The sequence below is a fragment of the Harpia harpyja genome (assembly GCF_026419915.1).
Source record: "Harpia harpyja isolate bHarHar1 chromosome W unlocalized genomic scaffold, bHarHar1 primary haplotype SUPER_W_unloc_1, whole genome shotgun sequence".
Classification (NCBI taxonomy): domain Eukaryota; kingdom Metazoa; phylum Chordata; class Aves; order Accipitriformes; family Accipitridae; genus Harpia; species Harpia harpyja.
The window spans coordinates 169,080-194,060 of NW_026293183.1; the positions used below are offsets into that span (position 1 = coordinate 169,080).

A 24,981-nucleotide genomic window follows, 5' to 3' on the forward strand; every position below is an offset into this window, starting at 1 on the left:
CGTTCCAGTCAATTCCATTTGCTATATATGCATAGCAAGCTTTGCATAATCTTATTTGTAAAGAGCCAGGTTTTACACCTTGAAAATGCAAAACCCCCTCTGTTGTTACTTCACTTCAGAAGAGCTGGATGAAATTGCTTTTATTATAAAAATGCACATTTTCTTGGTTTGTTTTCTCCCCCCTCCCAAACTTCTAGAATTTATTTTTCTCCCTGTTGTTTTTGCCATACTCCACTTAAGAAACAAATGATTTCGCCAACACACACAACGCCACTTTCCCTGGCAGTGACCGGCCCACACACTCTGCAGAGGACTTTAAGTCTTCAAAACACTTTCAAACTTCAATCCTTGCACCGTTCTGCAAGGAGTATTGCACAGCTGAAAACCTGCAAGCTGAGAGAAGTTTGGGCACCTAAAATTCTTTAAAAAAAGTCAATGTAAGCACTTACTAACATTATTTCATGTCCAAGTCACTCTTGTAACACTACTGTCAAGGTGGAAGGTTGATTTCCACAACCAAGAGCACCATCCACAGTGGATATATTTAGAGTATTTGGTCGTAGGACAGAGACAATGTGATTCAGCAAACGGGTCACGAGGGAAGAACTCCAAAGCACTGGCTCTATTCCCACTACTGACCTTGCCCAGCACTTAACGTTTGTGTGCTTTCAGTTCTTTCCTCCTCTGTAAAATCAAAATCACGACTGCAGCACTTTGGAAATGCAGCGGGATCTGCGGGTGAACATCCTTGGACAAACCACCTTAAATAAGCTCGTTTCTTTAATGCCATTAAAGGCATATCCATACGTATTAGAATGCTACAGTGCCGTTTAATTAATCTGAAAGTGGCAATAGATGTTCCAAGTATTTTCAGAGACACACTCCTCTTTCAAACCCAGGGAACCACCAACCTGACAGGGTGTTTCAAGCAAACCCTGCCGCGATTCTCATCCCCCAAAGTTATTTTAAGCATTTGATCCCATCTTGACACCACAATCAAACGTTTCTGGTATCACCCCTGGAAGATTTAGGATATTACATGCACGTATGTGGTTACAACTGTGCTTACTCGCACTTTGTAAATAATTAAAAAAAAAAAAAAAAAAAAGAAAAAAAAGAGGGAGCTGGTAAAACACATGGCACTTTCACTAAATCTGACAAGTCACCTTCGGCAAAGCATTTTTCTTTCCATTTACAAGAGCCTCGTAAAGTGCTGTAAAATGACAGGGGAAAAAATTGCCTTCAGTGTTATCATCCCACATTCATTTTAATCTTCGACATTAAAAATTACATCGTCCCAGAAATTAACTAAATACGTAGGGGGAAAAAAAGCAGCCAGAAAGCGCTGCTCTTCACAGTACAATGCCTGCCAAAAAGTTAAAAACACAGCAAAAGGCAACAAGGAAACTTTCTAACGCACAAAGATGTTTTACAGCCCCATTTTGATTTCATGCTGGATGGCGTTTTTTCCCCGTTTTGTTTATGAGAACACAGAAGAACATATTTTTGGCAAAAGCTATGTTTAAGTGTTTCAGTAACAGCTGTGCTCTGCGTGCCGAACCGACGGCAACAACATCAGACACTGCAACGTCTTCTGCAGATCCTCGCTCCGCTCCACGCAGGGGATGCTTCGTGCCAACAGTAGTTCTGACTTGATTTTATGACACGATAACACTCAATGTCAGCCTATTTTTAGATCTCGCACGCACGCCACACACTTGTGAAGCTGGAAACGGTAGCGTGATGTAAGGAAAAGCCTTTTACCAGCATGAATGTAACGGGAAGGAAAACACCAAACTTTACATCCCGGTAAGCTCTTGAAAAGGAGACAGAAAACACACTTTGAAGAGATTACAAGCAGTTTTCCTTCTCCCACAGCAGAGGCAAGCCACAACCCTAATTCCGGGGATTATCCTGGTAAGGTCTCATCAGGAAAAGTAAACCCTCCTGCCAAACCCAGGAAAGATGACGGCACAGACTGGGCAGGACCTGTGGAGCAAGGTCACCAGAAAAGGGAACAGGGTTTAGTATTTCCAGCCCGCTGTTTGCAAACAGGAAAGAAAAGAACCTTCGTCAACTCTTAAAGCACGATTTCCTCCTCGTACATGCCCAAACTTTTGGTGTTTGGTGGTAAGAACTGCCCGGCCTTGCCTTGCAGCCCTGGGGTCACTTCCCTCACCACAGAGGAGACCGCAGAGCTGGGTTTCGCTTTCGGTCTGACGAGCCTTGTCCTGACTGTACCCCCGAATCTCCGCACCCATCCCATCTGCCAAAGGACAAGCTGGGACAGCTCGTTCCTGAATGGTGAGAGGAACTCTGCAGAGGTATGGAGCAGAAGGATCGCCGGCACAGTTTCACTGACACTGCCCTGCGCCCAAGGGAGGCAACAGCTGGCGGCAACAGGGCAAGAACTGAACGTGATAACAGAAATACGGGCCCTTTGGAGTCCTATCTGCAGCCCGCTCCTTAATTGTTAATTATTCTTTGTTTTATCATATTGAAGACACTACAATCGTTATTCCTCTGTGATTTAGCTTCCCTTTGTAATTAGAGATAATGATTAGAATATATTTTGTATTACACCAGGAACGTTTGAGATAACTCTCTGGAAAGCTGAGGACACCCCAGACCACCCAAAGACAAGGAGCTGAATGAGGCTGCTGGCTGCCAGCCTCAGACCTGCCCCAGCACAGGCAAATCACCAGGACTGGCACCAAAACGGAGCTGCTGTCGGCTTCAAGCCACAAATTACCTTTACAAGACTCAGGGAAAACAGGCTTCCGAGCCCAGGAGCGATTCAGTTCATGGTATTAGGGTGAAAAAAGGTCTCATCCTACTAACGAGCAGCAGCAGTTTTTAGAAGTAGATATAAATGGCACTGCAAATGTAAACACACATAACAGCTAACCCCATCGATCTACAAATCATGAAAGAACAAACGAGGACACGTAAGTGATCGACTTGCAGCTTGGCCACATCGTTAAGAAACCATCCTAAATAAGATCATAATTAAACCCACTGGCCCAGCCGCCTCTCCGCTCCAGCAGCACCCAGACAAGATTGTTTCAACTCAGAGCCCGGCATCACTTTGTTTAAACAGTTTCAGAGCTATGGTTGAAAACGGTTGACAAAAATAATTGGAAACTCGTTTTCCTCCTTGCTTTCCGAGCCAAAAATTAACAGACTATCTAGCAGAAAGGCTTTTCCCTTCTTCCTTTACAGGCTCACCAGTAGCTGAAAGACGCTTCAAAAAAAAGCTTGATACAAAGCAATCCTAGCTGGCCTGGGCCAACCTGCTGGCTTGACCGAGACAGCAGAACATCCTCCGGAGGGGCCAGATCCGGCATCTCCAGTCCGGCCACATCCACAATTCTGCCCCTTCACTTCAAAAACATTAGGTATTTAAAAGGGCACAATGCCTGATGTGCTGTCCTCAATGTGAAAGCAAAAACACTTTTGCATCTGGAGAATTCAGCTTCACTGTGTTTCATCTCTGCTTCGAGACAATAAATACTCCAAGTTTACTGACACCTGCAATATCACGGCAACAGGTATCAAAAATCTCGAGCACAAAGCAGCTTCGTGTGATGTACCCGTGGTTCCCTCTGACAGTAACTACGACCTTTAAAACACCAGTTGTATCAACATCAATGAAAATATTTTTTTTGTGGTTTTTAACAAAGATATAGCAAATCTCTGCACAGAATGCATCAAGTTTTGCTGTAGTCAGGATGCCTGAGCAAACCGGCCATTTTTGGTTAAATTAATACTTATTACGATGAGCCCAGCTGTTGCAGGAGGAAGCTGGGAAGGGAGATTTCCCTGGCCAAGCACAATGCTGCTCACGTGCTGCTGGCACCCAGAATGACGCTGAGGCACCAAGAGGTACGGACACACACATGAACCTCCGTTCTGCAAAAGCTGTTGTATTTTGTAGTCCATTTCGTTCTGGGGAAAGAAAAGGTCTTGAAAGTGTTCAGAAGATAACAGAAATAAGTCACCATTTAAAGACAGACAAGGTAAAACATGGAAACATTTTTGTGAAATTTGGTTTCTACAAGCTTCGCTGAAGCTCCACGTCTAACAAGCCAGAGCGTTTCTCCTCCAGCTTTCTAAAATTAAGTTCTCTTGTGAAGTTCGTTTCCTTTCCCACAAGGCCAATGTCACTTGGCTTATGGGGAAAGAGGACCAGGAAGCACAAGGGATATGTAGAACCAGAAAATGAGTAAGGAAGCATGCAAAAAAAAAAAAAAAAAAAAAAAAATCACAATAGGCTCCAATCCTCCGACATCTTAAACTCTGTGCAGTCTTCTACACCAGGGCAAGGTCTAACCCTTATTAAACCAAATGTATGAAGTGGTAGTATTTACGTCTCATTTACACAGCCATTAACGACCTCGCAAACGAACCGCAGTGTGAAGCACCCCAGGATGATGGGAAACAGGTATCTTGGTATGGTTACCCAGGGACATCCTCGGCTCATCAGGCAGCCAGCGCTCGCCGCTCACAACACAGTGGTGCTGGAGAGAGCGCCTGCTGATGGCGAAGAGAAGTGAGACATCAAAGCGCTACTTTACAAGTCATCATTTTCTACTGCTTCTGCTCAGGGATTATTACCCAACTGCGGAAAGAGAGTCCAGCTGAAAAAGCAGCCCCAGATGTCCCTTGGTGGCGAACAAGGAACACTCCCTCTGTCCCTGACACCGGCCACATCTCTCAGCCCTTCAACAAGCAGCACCCGAGCTTTTATTAGTTACTCACAGGGGCAGCCTCGTCCCTAAATACTCTGCTAACACGTAGTCACCTTGCTGCGTGTTTTCCCCCGCCCATACTCTTAAGACAAAGCAAATACAATTCTAAAATACACATAGATGACTTAGAAGCCTTAAAAACGACTTTCAAGGGGATCCGGCTGTTCTGAGAAATAGAATTTTCAGAAGCTACTTAAGTCGCACGATCACTTTGGAAAGTTTTACTCATATTGAGCAAACGCTTTTTCCTTCCAGATGGAATCCCTTTTATTCTCTCCACATTTCGTGCTCTTACCGCAGAGTAAGATCAAATTACACCTAGCGCACAAAGTTTATATCCCCAACACCAATTAAATGTTTTCTTTTTGGTTTTTAGGTTTTATTAACGTTTACTTTTATTCCTTCAATTTTCTCAGGCTTCCTCTTACCAAGGTCATTGATAAAAACATGCAAGAAGCTGCTGAAGACCAGGGACTGCTAAGAACATCAGCAACGCTTTAAAACATGAGGGTTTTTTGAGTGAGGAAAACCAAACTGAAAAAGGATCAGGGAAGAGCCAGCAGAGGATATCCAAAACCACTTGCAAGCGAATTTACATGAAACAAAGGCAGCAAGGGAAGTACCAAATATTTCCTCGGCACTCTCTTTCACGGCATCAATAGTTAATTTATCACCAACCTCCTGAGAGAGCAGCAAAAGAAAGCAATTGGGAAAATAACTCGCTAAAACTAAGAGAGCCCACTGAAGTTTCTCATTCCCAGAATTGGTTGTTTTGTTAAGGTTTTGTTTGTCTCCAGCTTCAATGGCCAAATCATCCCCATGACCCTTGGAAAACCTCTACAATAATCACCATCGATTTTAACAGTTCCTCTTGCTGAGGGATGATAGGCTCAGGACTTTACTGAAACAGAGATATTTTAATTTATATCAGGATAAACTCCAGAGTTGAAGGTAAAACACGAAACCAAAATTAAATCAGTAACACACAGCTGCTGCACTTTCAGACACCGTAAGAGGTTCTAAGATGGGCTCGGTTGCTGTCACGGGGGCCTCTCCCAATGGAAACCCGTTTATCTTTACATCACCATTAATTGGACTTTTTCCAGGTTTGAGGACATGCAGCTTATACTCCAGAAGGGGAAAAAAACCCCCAACCCTAAAATACCCATTTTTTGACAGCTCAAGGTGCATTGATAAATTATATTAGCAACAACAGGAATTACAAGCACGCGTATGAAAAAGGAAACGGCCCCGATTTCGCCGGTATCATCCTCTTTTTCCGGCATCCCAGCAGATTTACCTATTATGCAAAAAAGAAGGTGCCCTGGGTGGGTGAGAAGGGCAAACCTCGCAACAACAAAAGCATCTTCTGGGGAAGAAAGCTGGAAATTATGATTTCCCCGTAGGGCCTGCATTGAGGGATTTGCAGACTCTGCAAGAATCCTACCAGGGAATCGAGGAAATCTCCATTTCAATGCAGGCTCTGCCAGAGGACCTGCAGGAATGCCATGTCCTCTCCCAGCTGCTTTCACCACACTTTCTGCAACGGACAGGATTTAAGGAAAGGATTCCTCCAGAAATCCATCCGGTGCTCATATTTCTAAGCAAACAAACCCCCAAACCAGAAACTACAACATGTATGTTTTATTTTCATGTTACTAATAAATATTTGAAATATAAACAGTTACATGTTGGGGTTTTTTTTCCCCTAGCTGAAACTTAAAAAAGGAAACAGCCCAGATTCCAAACATACCAATGACAAATGTCTATTTTTAACAGATAAACTTCAAAATGGCATTCCCACATTTTGCCACTCTCCCATTGATTTCTTAATCCAGTGCATTTTGTTTTCACCCTTTAGTACACCTCTGCCACTGACTCGATCCAGTCAATTCCCTAAATCCTTCTCTGACTATAATTATAAGGCAACGGTCACTGTGTTAGAGGATAAGGTTATACATGAAAGTCCCCTCAAGTAGTGAAAACTGTTTGGAATAGCTTTGGAGATGATGCCTAACGGACAGCTTGAAGTAATAAGGGAAATAGTGAACGAGGTCCAACTTCCACCCTAGCACAATCATCGTAATTAGGGCTCCATACAGTATCCAGAGCCACACAAGATGTAATTAAAACACCATTTTGACCTACAATATAAACAAAATCCACTGCTTGGAGCACATCTCTCCTGGTTGAGATTTTTATTACTGCTATTCCTTAGCAAAAATATTAAAAGGCTTCAAACCTACCTGGGAGCAGCCCTGGTCTTCCCTCCATTTTTCCATCCCATCCCACTACTCCTCTTACGAATAAACCTCGTTAGCCTTACCACCACGTGGCTACGACCTCGTAGGGACCCCGCTACGAGACAGGACAGGAGAAGAGCGCTCGTGTTTTACTAACCTCTTGTTTTTAGCAACTCTGTGCCAATTATGGATAGGAGATGAGATACACAACATATTTGCTTTACGCGGTCATACTGTAAAGGAAAAAACAGAGAAGGACTATTACACCAACCACCCCAATAACCTAACAAAAAACAACCCCAAAAAGCGTCAATGTGGGGCTTTTAACAGCAATAGGTCAATTTTAAGTGTTAAGGAGCAAGTTCTAGAAGACAAGACGGAATTCGACCAGGAACCAGAAATCCAGGCACTTGAGTGCCACTGTTGATTATCCATGCTCAAAACCAACACCTGAAATTGAGCATTCCTGGATTCTGGAATTCCTTAAAACCCTCAAAGCCGAGATTGCACAATAGGACATTATTTCCCCTTGATGTTAATCTCTGCTCGTAAGAGGCATGAGTAAATTATTTAGGCTGTGAGTGCTGATGCCGAGGATGCAGCATGCCGTCATGGACACAAGGCTGGTGGGATGCAGAACTGACCCCCTTAAAGCAGCCAAACCTCCCTCCTCCGAACACCCACACCACAGCTCTCCGCAGCGCCAGCACACCACCAAATCAGGCAAGATGCATTTAAACATTTTCTTTCAATTAATAATGGAAAATAAGCCAGGAAAAGCAGAGCAGCATGAGCGTCATTTTGCTCGGAAGTGTTGAAACACACAGCAAGAAGAGACCAGGAATAGATCGGTTGCCGTTCTTCAACACTGAATGGGATCCTACGCCAGGCACCCACCACCAACTCAGTTTACTGAAAGTTGAAAGCGATAAACGAGCTTTGCGTGTATCCGAATACAAACATCTCTGACCACTTTCTGAAAGGTGACAGGATGCACCTATCAGACCTGCTGCTGATTACGACACATTTGTAAACGAGAAAAGACCTGGTGAGCAAAAGCAATCCATCTTCCCTGTGTTTCAGCATTCTTAATATATGTAGTATTAGTGACACATCATCATTGTCATAGGGGAAAGCAACCCTCGCGGCTCAGAGCTGAGGGATTTTACATTTTCTACTCATTTACCAGATTGCCATCCTTGCTGGTTTTCTACGGCAACATTTCTTTTCAAATTATGCCCGATAAGCCTCCATTGTACGTGTCACTGTTTCGGATGACATCAAAAGCAACCTGCGCTGTTTTAAGACATTTGCAGGCCTGTCTCTTCCGAGGAGAACTTGAACTTTCCCGTCAGGGAAAACTGGAAATAAGAGGATTGGAAATGTGCTTATTTTCAATTAAAGGGTTAAGATAGGAATTCCCTGCACTAAAACTTGCTACACTTAAGGAAAAGCAGCAGCTCTTGCAGTGCAGTGAGAGAGTTTAAACGTATTGAGCATCTAATTGCACAAGACCTAGAGGACAGAGGAGGAGATTTAGAATTTCCCAGAAATGGACCAAGTCTGTGTATATCTTCTAAAATTACTTGGCCTAATTTGTCCTCGGTTAACGTATGCTGCCCTAAATAGGAGTAAGTAGTTCTCAAAAGAGGGGTGCATAAATTAGCTCCCCATATAGCTCAATTCATACACGCTCTGGCCATAGCTCCCAGTAATGTTTTCTGCTGCTCCTGTAACAAAAAAACCCCAGTTTGCATATTCTAGAAATTGATGCTTAGTCTGAATAATTGTGCTGATGATTTTAGTGGTTCTGTTATCAGCCATGGCAGCTGATAGTTAAATTGTAAGTTTTCAGATGCACTGATTTATAAACATTATATTCCAACTGACTATCTAGAAATATAAACCCAGGAGTATAATAAACAAGTTATAATTGGTTTTGCCTGTCATCATTTTCCTATAATCTAGAAGTTAGCAAAAAATTTAAAAAGCAACTGCTCTCTGTGACAAAATACTACTGAAACATAAAGCATTAAAGAGCCTGCAGCATTTTGCAGTGACTTAAACTCAAATTCCTCCCGTGCTGCGAAGTACACTGGCAATATTATACCCATTTTAGAGATTACAGCACTTTTAACATTCCAGCCACAAGGAATTTAGGTTTCCAACTTCCCCTGAAATTGGAGTGCCCAATTTCCTTAGGCTTCACTGAAAATAGACAGAAAAAAACCCCATCTTTTATTACATAAGGGGTGACTATCACATTTTTGAACAGACTCCAGGAGTTCCAATCCCACAAATCTCAAGTAAACAAGACAAATTTGAGGTGACAGAGGTTACATTTTTTACATTAAGTATTCTCGTAAGAAACTCCGGAGACACTTGTCTCTCACTGCACCGTAGAATCCCATCCTGTATGCTCCTCAGGATGTCTCCATTACGATTAGCTTTCAAATATCCAGATAAATACCACGCTCTGTATTTCTTTCGGCGTTTGGTGCTGTACCGACGCAGATGTTAAGAACCATGCATCAGCCCAACCTTTAAACGCTCCGAGCGGTTTCAGGGTACTTTGCATTTCTTATTTCTCACGGGTAAGATGAACAAATCACAGCAGCAAGCTGCTGAGGTTCAAGAAGCTTCCGTTTCATTTCCAGCCCTTCGGGTGGGTGTAGCAGGAGCATCACGCCTGCTTTTCCATCCTGCAGGGACAAGACATGAACATCTGGATGACCCCTGCCCCAACTCCTGCAGGAGCCAAAGTCCACACACCTTCCTTCAGGGATTTCTTCTTTTTTTTAAGCTACAAAGATTACATGTGGAAGGAAAATGATTTTCTAACTCTTTTAGTAGACGCTCTTGAGCGGTGAAAGCAAGAGACTTGTAAACAAGCGATTTTGCACTTACATCCTCCTTCCCTGGGAAATTATTCTCAACAACAGAAAGCCGATTCCTAATTGCACACCCGAAGCTTAAAGCGTTTTATCACCAGTTCCATTTTTATAGGTAGAGAATCTGAGAGCGCGAGACTCCCCACTTCCCCACTGAGACTGCCCAGGGAGCGGTAGAAAGAGGAGGAAAACCCAGATTTTGGCCGTTGGCCTCCCTTGAGTCACAAACAGATGGCAGCTGCAGGTGAGGGCTGCTCGAGAACAGCGTTGGACATTTCTTCCTATGGGAGCACCGTTAAAAACAAAGTAAAAACATTCGCGTACAGTTTCTAGGTTAACTATTACTCCAAAAACAATTAAATCCAGCGAAGTGAATTCTCCTCTTATCTCGCATCACCGTAACTCATGCATCATCGACCTGTTTTCACACACGGGACAACCCTTCTCATCACACAGGCAGGAGGGACGAGACAACACTGTGCCGAGGACGCTCCCCAGCGCTGTCCCATTCCAAGGCATCGATGGAAAATGTCCCATTTCTGGGTCAGGGAACTGTTTTCCTTGCTGCAGCGGGAACTCGCGCTGTCCCAGGCCACCTGCCTGCCCTCCCCTCCCCCTGCACAGCGCAGGATTTACTTAGAGCTTTTTGCTCAAAATCATTTCCAGACTCGCATTCCCTCGACCACAGCGGGAGGAGGAGGAGGAATACAATGGGAGGCAAAGTGCTCGCTTTTCAGGGAAGGAGAGGGAAACTTTCCAGGGCTGGAGAGGGGAGAAGAGAATGCGGGGAAGGAGCTCGGCAAACACTTGCTGTGCAGAGGAGAAACGCTGTTCCTGGTCTGGAAACACCGCTCCCAATTTACCTAGACAACGATCAGCCGTTGCAGGTTGTTTTGGCCTGCTTTTTGGTTCAAACTTACAGATATCGCTCATCGTTTTGTTGTCCAGCATATCGTAAAGGTATTTTTCTGCTAGGGAAAGGCATGACAGCCCTCACGGCCGCGTGACCTCGGTCCACAGAAGAGGTAAATCAGACACGAAGGCAGGTCCTCCCCACGGCTGCAGGCAGCTCCGTCCTAGAGGGAAGGCCTCTTCCACAACACAGATTTACGAGTCCCATGCCTCCGACAGCAGATGCACAAAACCAGGCCAATTAATATGATAGTGGGGTGCTGGGTTCTTTTTTTTCTTTTTAAGGGGGAGCAAATTTCAGAAAAAAAGAAGAGAAAAAGGAGAAATACACTCAAATACACGCAGTGCTATCAGGAAACAGGTCTGAACTCGTAGCATCTCCCCAGAGGCTGGCTGAAAAGCCTTCAGTGGCAACCACTTTTAATGACAACTGATAAAAAAACCCACACGAATCATTGACACTTAAGTTCTCCAACAACTGCATAGCGTTCTCTTCAGAAAATGCCCGAAAAATCGTTGTCCAAAACGAGCGAAAAAAAGCTTTTTGCAGGTGAATGCATCATCGCATGCAGATCTATGACCTTTTTGTCAAAACCACAATAAACATTTCAACTACTTATAGTAGCAGAAACAACTTTCAAACATGCACTGAGTGTAAACTAAAGTATTTTTTGCCCTCCGCCTGCAGCCAGCCCATCCTACGGCCTCCGTGGCTGCTCCCATTAGCCACAGGAGAGTCTTGTTTTCGTGGCTGATTTTCAGTTCTCTCCAGACAGCAATGAAAACGACAAAAATCAGGTCAATTTGCTGCCAGAGAAGGCAAGGAGCAAGGGCTGGCGGGGCAGGGGGGGGAGCAGGCAGAGGAACCAGGGCTCAAAGGAAAAACGTTAGGAAGTTCACAGGGGGACAAAGCTGCCCTGAACAGAGGCAGCCCTTGTCATTTCGTATTTATCTGGAGCCAGTCACTATACTGTTATTAAGCTCCGGTTTTTATACTGCACAGGGAGCGCAGCCGTGGGGAGCACGAGGAATGGCAAAGTTATCTTTTGTCCTAATAAGCTCAGGCCTACAGGAAACAGGTAACTGAATTTTTCAAGCTTTGGCAAGTCCTTGCCCAGCCACCGCTGGTCAGGAGGATAAAAGGGCTCCGACGGAGGAAGACAAGGCTCCTGCTCGCACGAACACACCACCACCAGCTCCAGGAGCGCACAATTGCTCTGGCACAACAGTGGCTTTAACTCCCCATTTGAGGATTTTGAAATATTTCAGCTCTCAAATAGCAATATTCAAGAAAAATCCGTACCATAACTGAGACCCAAACTGCATCCCAACTCCACACTACGTATAAAACCCAAGCATGATTAAGAAATTTTGGGTCGCGGTTTCCGCTTCTTTACTAACAGGATAAAACCGGAGGAGTATTTTGGGGTTTGCTGGGGTGCCGGTACGATCTAGACAGCAATGGTTTCTGCACATGGGCCGGGCGTCTGGGCCAGGAGGCAAGGCAGACAGCCAAGTCCCCATAGGTGGGAAGCGAAGCTCTTACCTGGGTTAAGAGCAAGCACGGGAGCATACGCTGCGGTGCAGGATGCTACACACACTGTCTCAAGTAACCTTTTCTTCTATCAGTGGTATTTAAAGACAGGTGAGCCCGGCTTGGCATCAGGAACTAAGCTACCTGTACCTCTGTCTAGTTTGTTAGTGCCTTGACGAGACAGGCCTCATCATCTACTGCCTGCTCCACAGTTCCCTCTCCCCATAAAAAGCTCCTACAGGGAATACTGAAAGTGTGCAAGCTCCACAGCCACAAGTTAGAGACGAGGCTGATTGCAGATAACCTGCAGCCGACAGACGACATCAAATATTCCTCAAGAAATGGTAAAGACATCGAGTATTACTCAAGAAAAGGCAAAGAAATAACGCTTCCACACAGACAGCCTGCGGACGCTAACAGAGCGCCAAGCAAGGGCTGATACATTTGCCTCGATACCACGGCAGCAGCTCCGAAGAGGGGCTTTTTGTGGCCCAAACTAACTTCTAACAAACACGGGCAGTGCAAGTCACACACAAACAAGCGAAGGGAAGATTTGCTCCTGGAGTCGCTTCGCTTATGCCAGGATGGGCAAGAGGTGCTCGTCTGACAGCTCTGGATGCCACAGCCCTCCGTTTATTTATGGAGCAGGTACGGAATGGGCAAGAAGAACAAAAGCTTTCCCCGCTCGGCTTTGCCAACGGGCCTGGGCTGGAAGGACCACCTCAAGAGATTAAATGATAGCTCAGTCTCCATAGCAATCACTTGCTCTGCCGATACCACCAATAAGATTACCAACATGGGGACAGCTCAAGCCCTGTTCACACTGGAGATTTTTGGCACATGTCGCTATTTTCCTGGTGAATTCTGGCAGAAAACATCTGAAACCTCCCCTCTCCTCTGCGCCTCAAACTCCGTTAGCAGGTTTGGAACCATTTCTAACCCTGCGGAGGATGGATGCGGCATTTATTCTTAGCCTATGCTAACTTTTAGCATTACGGGGCTGTTAATCAAGAAGTCCCGGGTAAACTCAACTATTAGCTGGCCGTGGTCTCACAGCTCGTCTCCCTGAAGCCCCCAGGAATTAAGGAACGAGTTTCCAGCCGCGCTGTTTTAGTAACCAAATTATGATCAGAGGGAAAAGGCAAGCGAAACAGGACCGAGACCAAATACGAAGCCGCTCACAGGCCAACAGCCATATTTTAAAGCTGTGTGTTTTGACATTAATATATCCATTCTGATGAGATAGCAGAAAAAGGGTGATAAAACGTAAAAATAAAAAGACAGCAGAAGAGCACATGCTCAAAGCTCACCAGTTCATACAGAAATATCAAGTTCCACACCAAAATACCTGTAAAAAGTCAGAGTGCGATAACAGAGCGGCTCATGCCTGTGATGGCAATCTGCCCGTTTCTTAAACCAAAAATTCCACTCTACTACAGGATGAAATTTAGCTACTACTGAGAAAAATCCTACTCTGCTAATGTGACGATTTTTAGGCTGTATTTTGAATGTTTCTCTTTCCTATAGAGACTTAAATTTAGCATTAAGTCTCTCACATCGTGAAAAACTAAGTAGAAAGAAACACCGAGTCACAAACCATTCCCCTCAAGTTTTTTTTTCCTTGGGAAAAAAAAGAGGAAAGTGCTCTGAAAGTCCAGCCTCATCCACACAACGGGAAACACGTTACACACGACAACCTGCATAAAGCCCCTGTAAAACATTGCCACTCTCTCTGTGCCCCCCCCCCCCCCCAGACTTACAGAAATAGTCTCTTTCTACTCAAAAAAGACTTCATGAGGTATTTAAGGACTAAATCCCTGCAGGATTCGGTATTATTTAGGGTTTCCCCTGCAACGTGAGGTGCAGAAGCGAATCCTTTTCATCCGCAGAGATTCCCAGTAAAGCCGAGGAGTCTCGGGGCGAAGGTGATATCGCAGGAGCGAGGTGTCAGCTCGCAGGCATGGAGGATGTTTATTTGTCACCAAAATGTTTTCTGGTGCAAAGTATTTCTTTCGCACATGATGGACCCTCAAGATCGATGGACCCTGGAGATGATTTCCCCTCTGGTTTTTATTAAAGTGACGGGAAGAAAGGACTTGGTCAAATATATTGTTGGAGAGAAAGAGGAGAACAGTTATCGTGCGCTTTCAGGTCACTGCATTTCTCCCCCAATATCTAAATTGCTGAATATTTTGGAAGACAGAAGTGTGAATCTGTACAAATTGCGTTTTCTAGGGAAAAACTCCAGCTCTGTAAAAAAATGTATACACTTACAGCAGACTTTACTTTCAGCCTCCTTACTCTTACTCGGGGGATCCTAGCCAGGCTGCGTACATGCATGCAGGGGACAAGGAGAGATCAGACAAGCACATCACTTAAAATTTCACATATTAGTGCTCTGAAATAAACACCATGTTTGGCTTTAAGACAGGGGATGCTACGTTAATTCGGATCCAGATAAACTCACAAGGCTACCATGTTTTAGCGTCGATTCGTCCAAGCGTTCCTAGCTGCCTGCTACAAGAAATCCGTTCACAAGAAAAAAAAAAAAAAAGCAGCGAACTTCCAGCTCCCAGCTGGCACAAGGCGGTGGATCAGCACCGAAGCAGCAAAATAGTATTTGGCAAAAGGCAGGAGCTCGGTTGCTGCTGAGGAGCGTTCATGGAAATGCCACATGGGCCTGAGCTGCAGCCCCGAAGGCGTGGCCAAGAGAGATCAAGTCCTCTCCTCTTTTTGGAACCAGAATGCTGCTCTCCCTCCTCACCCCCTGCTATTCCTTCTAAAAAAGAGGGAAGAAACCAAGGATCAAGAGACAGCAACTCAACACCAACCAGTTCCAGCAGTCACATCGGTTGGGGTTATAACCTGTGGCAGCAGCAGGAGCTCAGAGACAGAGCGCAGCAGCTGCTGGGGGGGGGGGGGGGGGGTTGATCATAAAGGACGTGATTTGTAAAAATCAACAGATTCATTACTGTGAAATACCAGCTGCTGGCGCGTTTTGAGAGGGATCATTCGCCTGTCTATCATTTTGAAGTTAAACAACAAACGGTGTTGGGTAACAATCAAGGTAAAGGTGCCCCTATTACCTTGTCCTCTCACTCTAGAAATAAATAATAATAATTATTATTATTCAAAGAGCAGCACAATTAGTTTACACATCAAAGAACTGACAGCAAAAAAGCTAAATATTTTAGTGTTCAAATGTAAACAGAAAGTGTCAACACAGACACGAGGGGATGAGGAAACAGCACAAAAATGACATTGTTATGTCAAACACCCATCCTGAGCCTGGCACCACCGAGGGGGTGCCCCTCGCACACCCCGCACAGTGCAGGCAGCTCTGAGGGGTACCACAGCCGCAGAAATACCGTTTGAGAGCACCACTTTAGCCACAGCCTGTCACACAGGACGAGTCCACGCTCGATATTGAGTCCTGCTGCACGTGAACTTGGGGGGTGGGGGGAAAGACAGACCTCAAAGCCCCCCCACGCCTCAGTTTCCCTTTGGGTCAAATACACCTTCCATCAGTTCAACTACTTCTCTTCAGCAAAACAAAAAAGTTAGGACAGTGAACAGCACGTCTGGGCATCCAGAGACTGAAACGGCACCAGGAATGAGGGCAGGCAGGATATATGGAATTACCAAAAACAAACGAAGGGAAAAATCACCCCAAAAGGAGAGCCGCTGCACTGTATGTGAATATCAACAAAACTACAGAGCCCACAGAAACCAAAACCACAAGCCCAGACTCATTCACGCAAAAAGGCAAAGGCAAAACACTATATAAATGGTAAATACATTTCAAAATTCAGCTGCGAGCGGCAGACAAATGAAAACTAGAAGAGAATTTGAAGAGCAACGAACTGTAGTTTATTCAGCTGACGTATTTTTAACACACTGGAGAAAAACTTGGGAGGTACAACATGGCATAAGGCACCCATTTGATACCAAAAGCCACGTAGCAACTTTTCCCAGCAGAACATCCCCCTGCACGGCGTTTACCCCTTGATAAATTGGTGCCGAGGGGATGGACTCTGCTACGCAGCAGCAGGCCGGAGCACAAGTTTGGGGGTTCCTGGGAGGGGAGCCGGGGAGGATGTGGTCTGGGCTCGCAGAGCCGCAGGCTCGCTCTCACACCGGTCGCGACCGTGATGATGGAGGTTTTTCACCCTGACATTCCAAAACCTTCCGTTTTCCCTTCCCTGCCTGCGCTTCCAGACCCATCCGAAGGCATCCCTGCCTCTTCCCCGGGAGGAGGAAGAGGAGGAGGAGTGGACCGGGGTGGCGGGCACCCAGGCCGGCGGCAGCTCTGCAACCGAGACAGCAACACCGAGTCATGGCAGAGCGAACCGGCGGCCTCTCCCCGAGCCCCCCCCCTCCCCGCCTCGCCCGGGAGGAGGTGGGGAGGAGCAGGGCGCTTCCCGGAGGCAGCGGGGACCGACGGAGGGAGGGAGGGCTGCCGCCAGCGCCCCCTCTTTTCGGCCGGGTGTGTGTGTGTGTGTGGAGGTGTAGGGGGGTGGTGGTGAGGTGCAGAGGGCGACGTCTCCTTTTGGGGAGGTACATTGTATTCCGGAGACGTGACCCGCAGCCGCCGCACCGGGAGGCTGCCGGGTGGGGGGGGGGGGGGGGGGGGGGGGCGACGGGGCCGGGGCGCGGGGAAGGGGTAGAAGAGATGGCCGGGCCGGTGCCCCGGGAAGGGGGTGAGCCCCCCCCCGCGCCGTCCGCCGCAGGTAGCGGAGTTAAGCGATTTAAAGCGAAATTGCTGCATTGTAAGAAACTCACCGTGATGTTTGAGCAGCAGTCGGCGCGGGGTCTCCCAGACATCCCCGCACGGGCTCCGGAGGCAGGACCCCGCCAGGCACCGACACATAGGGGTTCAACGCGCTGCCTGATCGCCGCCCCACCGACCGGGAACCCCCGGAGCGACGGGGGGGGGGGGGGGGGGGAGGGGAAGGGCATCGGCGGCGGGAGAATATAAACGCAACCCCCCCCCCCCCCCAAACCCGCCACCCTCCCGGTCCCTTTCATTTGCATACGCCACGCCCCACCCCGCTAGGAGCGGGGTTACCTGCTGGGTAAGGCGGTCTCGGCGTGTGTCCGTCCCCCCCCCGCCCCTTCACGTCGTTTTGGGAGGGTTTGGGGGGGTGGGAAGGAGCTAGCTCAGCCCCTCGTCAGAACAGCCCCCTGCGGTTCGTCAGCGGCAGGATCGGGCCCTGCTGGGGGAAAAGAAAAAAAAAAAGGGGGGGTGTGTCTTTAAACACAATTTTATTGCTTGAAGATGACAACCCGGCAATTGGATCAAGACACCAGAAATCCCCGGGCCAGCACGCACCCCATTTTCTAATTTTTACTTTTTTTTTTTTTTTTTTTTTTTTTTTTAGGGATGCTCTGCCAAAAGCTCAGCACCAGCATCGCTACGGCAAAGCTGCAGCTGGTGGGGAGAGAAAACCCCCCAAACGCCATGACCCACAGGCAGTTCCAAGGACCCAGTTTTTTAAATTACAGTTGCCTAAGGTTTTGGGATTTTTTTGGGTTTTTTTTGTTTTTTTTTTAATAAACAAACCCATAAAACACTCTCAATTACTTTTAACATGCTCCGGACTGCATCACCCAAAGAACACACACACACGGGACACCAAGAATAGTATCGACAGAGCAAAAGGAGAGAGGCAAGAGCTGTAAGTGAGCTGATTTACATCATCAAACAGCAACTTTCTCTCTAAATAACAACAAAAAAAAATTCTACAGTTCTGCTGGCATAAATCACACCTTTGTAAAATAAATTTCTCCAGCTAGTTCCCGAGTCCTGGATGAAAAATGAAAAGACTTGGAATAAAACCAGAAAGGGAGGAGTGGGTTTGCCTGCAATAGACACGCTCCTTGTTACTTAACTGTCACAGGCCTGTCCTGCTGCAGGTCTGATCCTGCGTTTTCAGTCACAGGTCCAGAGGGGCGTTTGGAGGCAGCACTTCAGGGATTTAACACTTATTTAAACACTACAGAGCATTTCTTTATATATATTCACTCATAAAGAAGAAAATCCTATTTAACAAGCATCAGTCTTGAAAGGCAACGCTTAAAAACTGCTTCCTGCTCAAGGCAAGCTGGGGAAAAAAAACAACCAACCCCACATTTGCTGGTTTTGGGCTGGATTTTTGTTGGGATAAAGCCCCAAACAGCGCTGGCCCGGCGCGCCCGGGCAGCCCAAGGTCCTCGACATCCCAGTTACAAACTGGTTGAGCCGGCGAGGAGGTTCCGCTCGCGATTGGTGAGGTGCAGGCAGGGGTAGGCAGGGCCAGGCGCCTTGCCCGCGCCCTGATTAGGCGGGTTAAACGTGATTGACCAGTGCGAGTAATTAATCTGCGAGAGGCCGGGCTTGGGGCTTTGTTTATACCCCTGGATTGGCTGGATTTGAATTAGATATACATTCTATTTGTACCTAGGTGGGACCTCGCGGGGGTTTATTTTGGTGCATTACGCTATAAAAGCGGCGGCAACCCAGGCGAATGTCGTTGTCCACCGCCGCTCTCCTTCGCCACCGTGGCTCTGCCGGAACACCGGGCCTCACCGGGAGCCATCGATCAGGTACGGTGCTGGAAGAGGATCAGGACTCCAGGCTGTTTTATCAAGGGGGGGGGAGGGGGAAGGAGATGAACCCCACCATTAGTAGCGCTTACAAAAAAATATTTAAGCAACACAACGCAGTATTTTTTTTTTCTCCAGTCCCAGAGCACTGAAACAAATTGAGCAGTCTGCCATGCCCAAAAAACCCCACACTTGGCAGAAAGCCACCGTAAGCAATAATTCAACTAACCCATGGGACAGGACATGCTCCTTCCCTGGAAGAATGTTGCTATCAACAGTACCCGCAAAACACAGGGCTGATTTCCAAGTAGGAAGCGTTAATAACATCGTCATAAGGAAGATTTTTGTCTCTCGCAATGGCAACTTTACAACCAAATAAGCAGTCCTCAGACAGCAAAAAAAAAAAAAAAAAACCAAACCTTCCAGCATGGCTGATATGATGGACAAGGGGAAGCCATGAGGAATTTGGCTGCAGCAACGCACTGGGGTATCACCCCCACCCCCCTGCCAACAGCCACATTTCTGCCCCAGCTCAGCACTCCCCCAGGCCAGAAACCCTCCCCAGGACAGCAGCCTTTCAACACAGGCAAAAATCCTTCTGCAGAGCAAAATTACCCACCAGTACCACACTCACACTAGCCAAAGTTAGGTAAAAACCCTCTTTTTAAGAAATAAAGCATCAGTCATATCACACAGCACACTAATTAATTAGTACAATACCCACGCGGACATGAACATTCACTCCAGAGAGGAACTTGGTATAGCAGAATAGTAACAAATGAAACCCCCAAACGCTGCTATTTTTAGGTTTGCTTAAAATATACAGCTGATGACCAACAGAATTACATACCATTTTTATGCAATACCCAAACGCTTCAAGACTTGTTCATCTCCTTGCAGGTGATTCCTGCTTTAACCACTAGACCGCAGTAGCAGGAGTTGCTGCAACATCTTTCCAATTTAAAACAACATAATTTAGTTACTTTCAGGTGATTTTTTTTTTCCCCTCCCACTTCTCCCAAATTGCTTTGCTAGGATCCAGGTGGCTCCCAACAGCTACTTCATCAGCCAGACCAAGACCATAACACCAGTAATAGAGCTTTTTCACTAATACAGTTAAAACATTATTACAATTAAGGATGCAGGAATAGCCCAACACTCATCCTGGGACAGAAAGACATCCTGCTAAAATTAACCTCAGTAATTTCCTTAAAATCATAACATTAAAGAAATAAATAGTGGTGGGGAAAAAAGAGCAAGAAGGTACTGAAAACAGGTTGGAGACAGTACTTAAAGAAATCTGGATGAGCTGCCACACCCTACCTTTTGTCACTTTGAACACAGGGTTTCTCAGTTCTCGAGAGGTAACAGCTATCCCCTGAAGCAGTATTCCCATTTCACATAGGAAAAATCAAGTTGGATAAATACTTTATCCAAAGTCAGCCTGCAAAATTCCCAAGCAAGAAGCACGTTTGGTCATTCTTTGCTTGATACTTAGCTAAAACCATATACTCAGATTAGCCCTTTCCTATGCTTTTTCTTTCCAAGTTTTGCCCCATAACTCACATTTCCAGCCCCTTCCCTAAGTCCTCCCACACACCTCCCTCCATGCCCACCGCAACCCTGTCCCCCCATTTCCTACCCAAACCTCCCTCTTACCATCTTTATTCCACACACAACCCTCCCTACTCACCTCCCTCCGGGGCCACCTCTCCCACGGAGGCCTCACATCCCTTCACCCTCCTCTCCTTTGCCTCTCTCCACACTAACACCCATTCCCCTTACTCCCCCCTCACAAACTCACTCCCACACCCCCACCGTTTCCCGCCTGCCTGCCTGCCTGCCTTTTCCCGCCACTTCCCGCCACAGCCCCCTCCCTGTCACGTGACGCCGCACGCAGCCGCCCGGGGATGGGCAGGGGCGCGAGGTGAGGGACATCCCCCCCCTTCCTCTTCTTCCTCCTCCTCCATCATCTTCTCCTCCCCCCGCGTCCCCTCTTCCCCCCCCATCTCCTCAGGTTCTCGGGCAGCCCCGCACGGGCCACTGGAGCCTCCTCCCTTCCCCACGAAGAGAAGCCCCAGCCCTGGGGCAGCTCCCGCCTCCCTCCTCCCTACTCGCTCTTCTCTGGGAGAGTCTGCCCTCATCCCAAGCTCTGGCCCTCTGCAGCCTTCTCCAAGGCCAGGAGCAGTGTTTCCCTCAAGGGAGAGCCCCTCCCCCCCCTCACCCCAAGCTCTGGCCCTTTGCAGTCTCCTGGAAGGCTGGGAGGAGCGTTTCCCTCAAGGAAAGCCCCTCTCACCCCCAACCCCACTCTACTCCAGGGGCAGCCTTTCCCTCCTTCCTGCCTTCTTTCTGCACCTCAGCCCTGTTGCAGCCCCTCAGTCTATTCCAGGGTAGGGGAAACACTTCAACCCTTTTTCTTAGTGCAGCTTTTTACAAGAAGAACCCCTTGTCTCCCCAGCCCTCCAAACCTGCCTGCAGGGTCTCAGCAGCCCTCCTCTGCTTCAGACAGCAGGGGCATGCCTTGTGTTTGCTGTGGGAATAGGGATACGTCTGTTTTCTTCTCTGATAAGGTATTGTGATAAATGATTTAGTCCCAAACAGGATTTTAATTAAAGTTTACAATTTATTAAATGAATAAAGGCAAGCAAACAGCGCTGGGCACGCCGGGAGCCTCTGCTCTACCAAGACGTGCACTGTGAAAAACAACACAGCTTCTTTTATAGTCTAGCATTAGTTACATATAATAGGCGTGTTCTCCCTAAAAAAAACTTTCCACCTCCTGGCTGCGCAGGTGCAGTAGTTCTTTTTGTATCTTTTCGAACTCTCCCCAGCAACCGAGGGGTCCTCCAGGCTATGCATCTCCGACTAGGCTCCCCACTGCCCAGACACAACAGCAGACATCTTGTGTAACAGCCGACACCCTGCACAACACCAGCTGTGGCTACCAAAACCCAAACAAGTTCAACAGCAAGACATAACAGACACTTCTCTTTTAACAAATGCATATAACAAATTGCTTATACACAGTTATCTCAATACACCCCATGCTCACACATACCAAGGGTCACCCCATTCACAACATTGTTCAACATCATGACAAGTGCCTCAGTTCTCCCTTAAGATCTCTTGCTTAACACTGTGTAGTTAATCAGCTCAAAACCAGTTTTGACCTAGCAGAAAAAGAACTATATACATGCTATCTGTTTCCTCTTGGTCTGAGGTTATACAAAGACCAACAAAGTGGTTAAAGATTATAAATTCAGCGAGGGTCACATTTTACTATGCGACTCTAGCATTGTTTTATATTAACACGAATCAGGTGAACACATTTCACAGTATGGTTGATACAGGGCCAGTTGCGGTACTGGTTAGGGTTTGGTGAGTAACATCAAATCTTATTTAACTTTCTCTTTTTATGTTTTGTTTAGGAGGCTTGTCCTCATGCCCTCAAGTTTTGCTCTAGGTGGAAAGGAGTCCACGTTTAACTGGCTGTAAAGTCAGCGGCGGGCATGGACCAGTACCCCTTCAGCGACGAGAACGCCGTTCATTTGGAGATGCATCTCCCTGGATTTTCCGAAAGCCAGGGGCTGGTCTGTAGCAAGGCTCTCAACCACAATTTATGCCTAAATGCGAAAGATGGGATGTACGCAGGGCTGAGCAGCTTGGACGTGGTGCCTGGCCTTCCAGCTGCAGATGCGGCCAGCCACGCTCTAGAGGCCAATTTAAACGTGTTCTCTCTGTACCCGGTGAAGGACTGCGACTCTGTTCAGCTCCTCGATGAGCCAGACTTGCGGCCCTCACAGCATGGTGAGTGTTCTCTGTTCTTTTGAAGGGTGTCTTACGGATCGAAGCAACCGGAGATATTTAGTAACTTTATATAGGTGGCAGAGTCCGTGACGTGGAAAGATCTTTGGGGTAAAGAGGTGGATACATGTGGGGGTTTTTAATCAGTTTTAGGTTCTTGTAGTTTAAGCACTTCAAAAGTGTTTCTTGTTGCCTTTTACCTGTAAAACAGCATTCAGACTGATAAGGCTGTAGAAGATGATAACAATTATAACACCTTTCTTTCACAGGAATTTCACTTCTGTCCTGTTTTCTTAAAATTATACCCTAGACAGGAATATGTTTGTTTCTGGGGTTTTTTCAAGAGTCCTTGCAACCTGCCCTCCAGCTGGAAATGGAAAATATGAAGGCATTAAAATGAAAGATTTGCTAAATATGTTGCAAACATCTATATTACTGGCTTTTCCTGAAGCGGAGAAGAGACATTCTGTTTAATTCTTTCCACATTTCAAAGTCTCTGTGAAATGGATTAAGCAGAATGGGCTTTTTCTAGGTCTGCCTTTAGTAAAACGCTCTTCTGGAGGGAATGGATAACTTAATTGCTAATGTATATAAAAGCACGCCCTGTTTGGGTAGCTTGAAAAGAAAGCAAATGAAAATTTGTAACTAGCAGCACTAGGAGAAAATGAGACTTTCTCCTAACAATTGAGACCTGCGTTTCTACTGATTTGCCAGTTAATAACAGCTCCTAACGGCTCGTTCTGTGGGTAGGGAACCTTGAATTGTCTCCATCTAGTCAAATTGCTGTAGATAAAATACCTTAAACAAAGGGGTTTGGAGTTGTCTCATTCCCTCCCTCTTTTCCCAAGAAAGAGGGGAAAATGGTAAAGTTCATTACAACGAGGGTCAAAATGGCAAAGGGTGTAACCTGTGTGAGGGTGGGATGTGGGTTTAGGTGTTTGTGGAGACCCCAGAAATAAAGTAGCTCCAGAGCTGCAATTCATAAGAGGTGAAGCAGGTTTGTGGAACTTCCCTGCTCGTTTTTGTGTGGATATTCAGCCATCAAAACCTACAGGCCAGAGCCCTCCAACAGAAGTGTTGTAAAAAGAGACATTTTTATTAGTACTAAGTGAGAAGCGTGTCATCGCAAGAGTAACCTGAGGATATCACTTTCTCCCTCCCTTCAGAGCCGGGGCTTCCCGTGCTGACGGCACCGGAGGAGGCAGATCTGCAGGGAGAGGAAAGTGTCCCCTCGGCTCTCCTCAGACCTCGCTGCCAGGCTGCAGCTGCTGCGGGAAGGTGTTCGGCAGTGCCAGCGCTCTCAGCAAACACTGCCTGACTCACAGCCAGAAATGGGAACACGTCTGTACCATCTGCAGCAAAGCCTTTAAACGGTTGGACCATCTGTACGTAGGCATTCGCTGTTAAAAATGCGTAAGGTTGCTGCGGCCTCGTTTACCAAATGTAAATAAGATTGGAAAAATAAAGTACCGCGGAAGCCAATCTCAGAAGTTATGGTGCTTGTTAGTCTTTGTTGTGTTTTCAGGCTAGCAAATGCTGTGAAGTTAGGTTAGAAAATGACTTCCCTAGCAGATGCAAATCAGCTTTGAGTTTTCCAGAGTGGGCTGGTGCAGGAAAAGCCCCCAAAGTGTGTATTTCTGCCCAGCTGCAGAAAAATCTGTAATACTGATAGCATATTTCCATACATTCTGTATGGTATGTCTAAATATTTTGATGGTTTTAATATTTTGTACCAGCTGTGGAAACTGGTTTGCTGCTAGGTGACTGTAAAAGTGAGATTTGGTAAATAATTATTAGAAATCTTATACTAACACTATGATTGAAACAATAGACAAAAGTATAGCCAAGCAATTAACTAGTTGAGGTAGTTACTCATAAGTTTGGCAGTTCTTTGCTCTTATGACTAGATGTTCCTGTAGGCTAGATGAGAACAATGCTGAAACTGACCGCATGCGATTGAAACTGCATTAAGCTTCAAGATCAAAGAACAAGGACAAGAATAAAGACTTCAAGGACAGCCAGCAAGAGCTTCAAATGGGTCGGTGGTCGCAAAAGCAGCCCTTCGACTCAAATGGATCCTTCGTTGCGCATGATCGGATGTAGGCAGTACTATGATAATCAGTTATAATCGTTTTTATGTATATGTATAATAATCCGATTAATATGCAATTAGTTATTCTATATAACTTGTTTGTGCTAAAGCTGTGGTATGCACGCTAGGTGGAACTATCCCCCGTGCATCCAGTGCTGCAATAAAGAAT

At 46.4% G+C, this 24,981-nt stretch overlaps 2 protein-coding genes across 7 annotated transcripts in view; one reads left to right on the forward strand and one right to left on the reverse strand.

The window, feature by feature from the left end:
- Positions 1-17,255, reverse strand: part of BICRA (BRD4 interacting chromatin remodeling complex associated protein) — a 35,740-nt gene extending 18,485 nt beyond the window's left edge. For 5 of the 6 annotated variants that reach the window (XM_052779410.1, XM_052779414.1, XM_052779412.1 and 2 more), the window contains exon 1: positions 17,114-17,255. In XM_052779410.1, the coding sequence (XP_052635370.1) occupies positions 17,114-17,201 (88 nt within the window). In that variant the 5' untranslated portion in view covers positions 17,202-17,255. Of the gene's footprint in view, positions 1-7,151; positions 7,240-17,113 lie in introns of those variants that run through there. The other variant, XM_052779411.1, reaches the window with a different exon arrangement.
- Positions 17,256-18,335: 1,080 nt separating this feature from the next.
- Positions 18,336-24,038, forward strand: ZNF541 (zinc finger protein 541). Its single transcript, XM_052779377.1, has 3 exons — positions 18,336-18,916; positions 22,345-22,723; positions 23,887-24,038. The coding sequence occupies exons 2-3, from the start codon at positions 22,426-22,428 to the stop codon at positions 24,036-24,038; spliced, it is 450 nt and encodes a 149-aa protein (XP_052635337.1). The 5' UTR covers positions 18,336-18,916; positions 22,345-22,425.
- The last annotated feature ends 943 nt before the right edge of the window (positions 24,039-24,981 follow it).